The 1,898-nt window shown below is 35.0% G+C and overlaps 1 protein-coding gene across 2 annotated transcripts in view; it reads left to right on the forward strand.

The window, feature by feature from the left end:
- The window catches only part of LOC107031529 (sn1-specific diacylglycerol lipase beta), a 14,302-nt gene extending 12,404 nt beyond the window's left edge, over positions 1-1,898 (forward strand). For both annotated transcript variants that reach the window (XM_015232941.2, XM_015232942.2), the window contains 4 exons: positions 534-631; positions 723-970; positions 1,107-1,503; positions 1,588-1,898. In XM_015232941.2, coding sequence (XP_015088427.1) covers positions 534-631; positions 723-970; positions 1,107-1,503; positions 1,588-1,663 — 819 coding nt within the window. In that variant the 3' untranslated portion in view covers positions 1,664-1,898. The remainder of the gene's footprint in view (positions 1-533; positions 632-722; positions 971-1,106; positions 1,504-1,587) is intronic.

The raw sequence follows: 1,898 nt of genomic DNA on the forward strand, positions 1-1,898 counted from the left end.
CCCCCCCCCCCTACACACAGCCAAAAAAAACACTTTTTCTTCATTAAGCATCTGGATGATTGAATGAGATTCACTCATTTGTTTATCTGATCACATTATTACATTGGTAAAGAAGTCAATGTATTGAATCATACCCCACAGATAGCTGATGAAATCTATTGATAGCATATTTTTTAGAGCTGATTACTATCCATTAAAATATCAGATCAATAGAAAAGACCATTGTGTTAATAGAAAATACAGTTCCTTTAATTGGTAACTCAATTGGTGATTAATGCACCCTGATTTTATGAATAGACTAATTGTGTTAAACAATGGCAGATTAGTTCAAGCACAGAACCAGGAGTTTTATTGTTAAATCTGGATTGAAACCCTAGTAAATATATTGAATCTTCTAATGTTCACTTGGATATTCCAAGGTGCCTATATATCTCCATGTATTACCAATCAGTTCTTCTCTAAATAATATATATTTCTGGAGCTAGTACATGTAGTTTATTTATAAATAAAAATTACTATATTGTGTTGAGCAGCTACGCAAACAGTACCCAGATTTACATGTATACACATATGGTGCTCTCCCATGTGTGGGTCTGGTGGTAGCAGATGCTTGTTCTGAATTCATTACCAGGTATTGCCAATGTGTGATTATCTGTGAGTCAATTAAGTGTTGCTGCTCATATGCTATAAAATTAACTTCCGTCTTGTTAATATCTTTTCAGCATTGTAAACAATGATGAATTTTCAGCGCGCCTTTCAGTAGCATCAATTATGAGACTTCAAGCAGCTGCACTTAAGGCATTGTCAGAAGATGGCACTATTGATATTACAACAATTCTTAAACTTGCTCAGCACTTTACTTCATTGACCGTCTGTCAGAAAAGCATGAACGACGGAGAATCGTCAGTGAATTCTTTGACAGCAATGTCAAGTTGTACAAACCAAATCAACCATGGCCAACTTGAAAATGGTACTACTGAAGTATTTGAATTTGCCATATGAACACATGCCTCATTAAATCATGTTGTGTCTGGTTAACTGTATTTGTCTGCAGCTTCTTCTAGTTGTAACTATTTCATGCATAAGTGCTACTGCTATTTCTGCAGGATTGGCAAAGCGTGAAGCAGGATCCTCTGTTTTGCATGACATAGATACCGATTTTAGGTGTGATGATGAAATCGTTTCAACTGAATCATCAAATCGTTTCAGCAGTCCTTTCAATGGCTCCACTTCTGATTCAAGTCCATTTAGTGATCCTTTAACCGAATTTATGGAGGCTGTTCCATCTTCTGAAAATAAATCATCATTGAGTATCCCAGAGTTGTATTTACCTGGTCTTGTTATTCATATTGTGCCACAGAAGGATGGTCTTCAAAAACCATTGTGGAAGCGCTGGAAAAGTTGGGAGAGAAGATGCAGGTTTAGGGCGTATGTAGCGAAAAGAGAAGCATTCAAAGATATAATAGTATCACCATACATGTTCCTGGACCATCTACCTTGGAGGTATTTGAATTAGCAGATTTTATTTTTTTTTTTGTTTTCAAAATAGATTTTCCGTAGACATAATACTAACATCTACTTCTTCAGATGTCAGAATGCACTGGAAAACATACTCAAGACTGGACAACTTAAAACTCCAGATGATGCATCTGAAATTGTGTGATTCCTACTAAAGCAGTGGGCTTTAGGCCCCAAAAATTCAGTTACCAAAACATGACATACGTACATAAAAGAGAACCACATATGATCAAGGCCATGTAAAATGTTATTAATTATGAGAGTACAAGAAACAAAATACCCCAAGTAGAGTATTAAAAAAATTATGTATTTATTGTTACTATTGATTAAAATTTGTTGCTTATCTCTTACTAATTATTATGCACATACTTTATCAGTGA

Source organism: Solanum pennellii, chromosome 9, assembly GCF_001406875.1.
Source record: "Solanum pennellii chromosome 9, SPENNV200".
NCBI classification, from domain to species: domain Eukaryota; kingdom Viridiplantae; phylum Streptophyta; class Magnoliopsida; order Solanales; family Solanaceae; genus Solanum; species Solanum pennellii.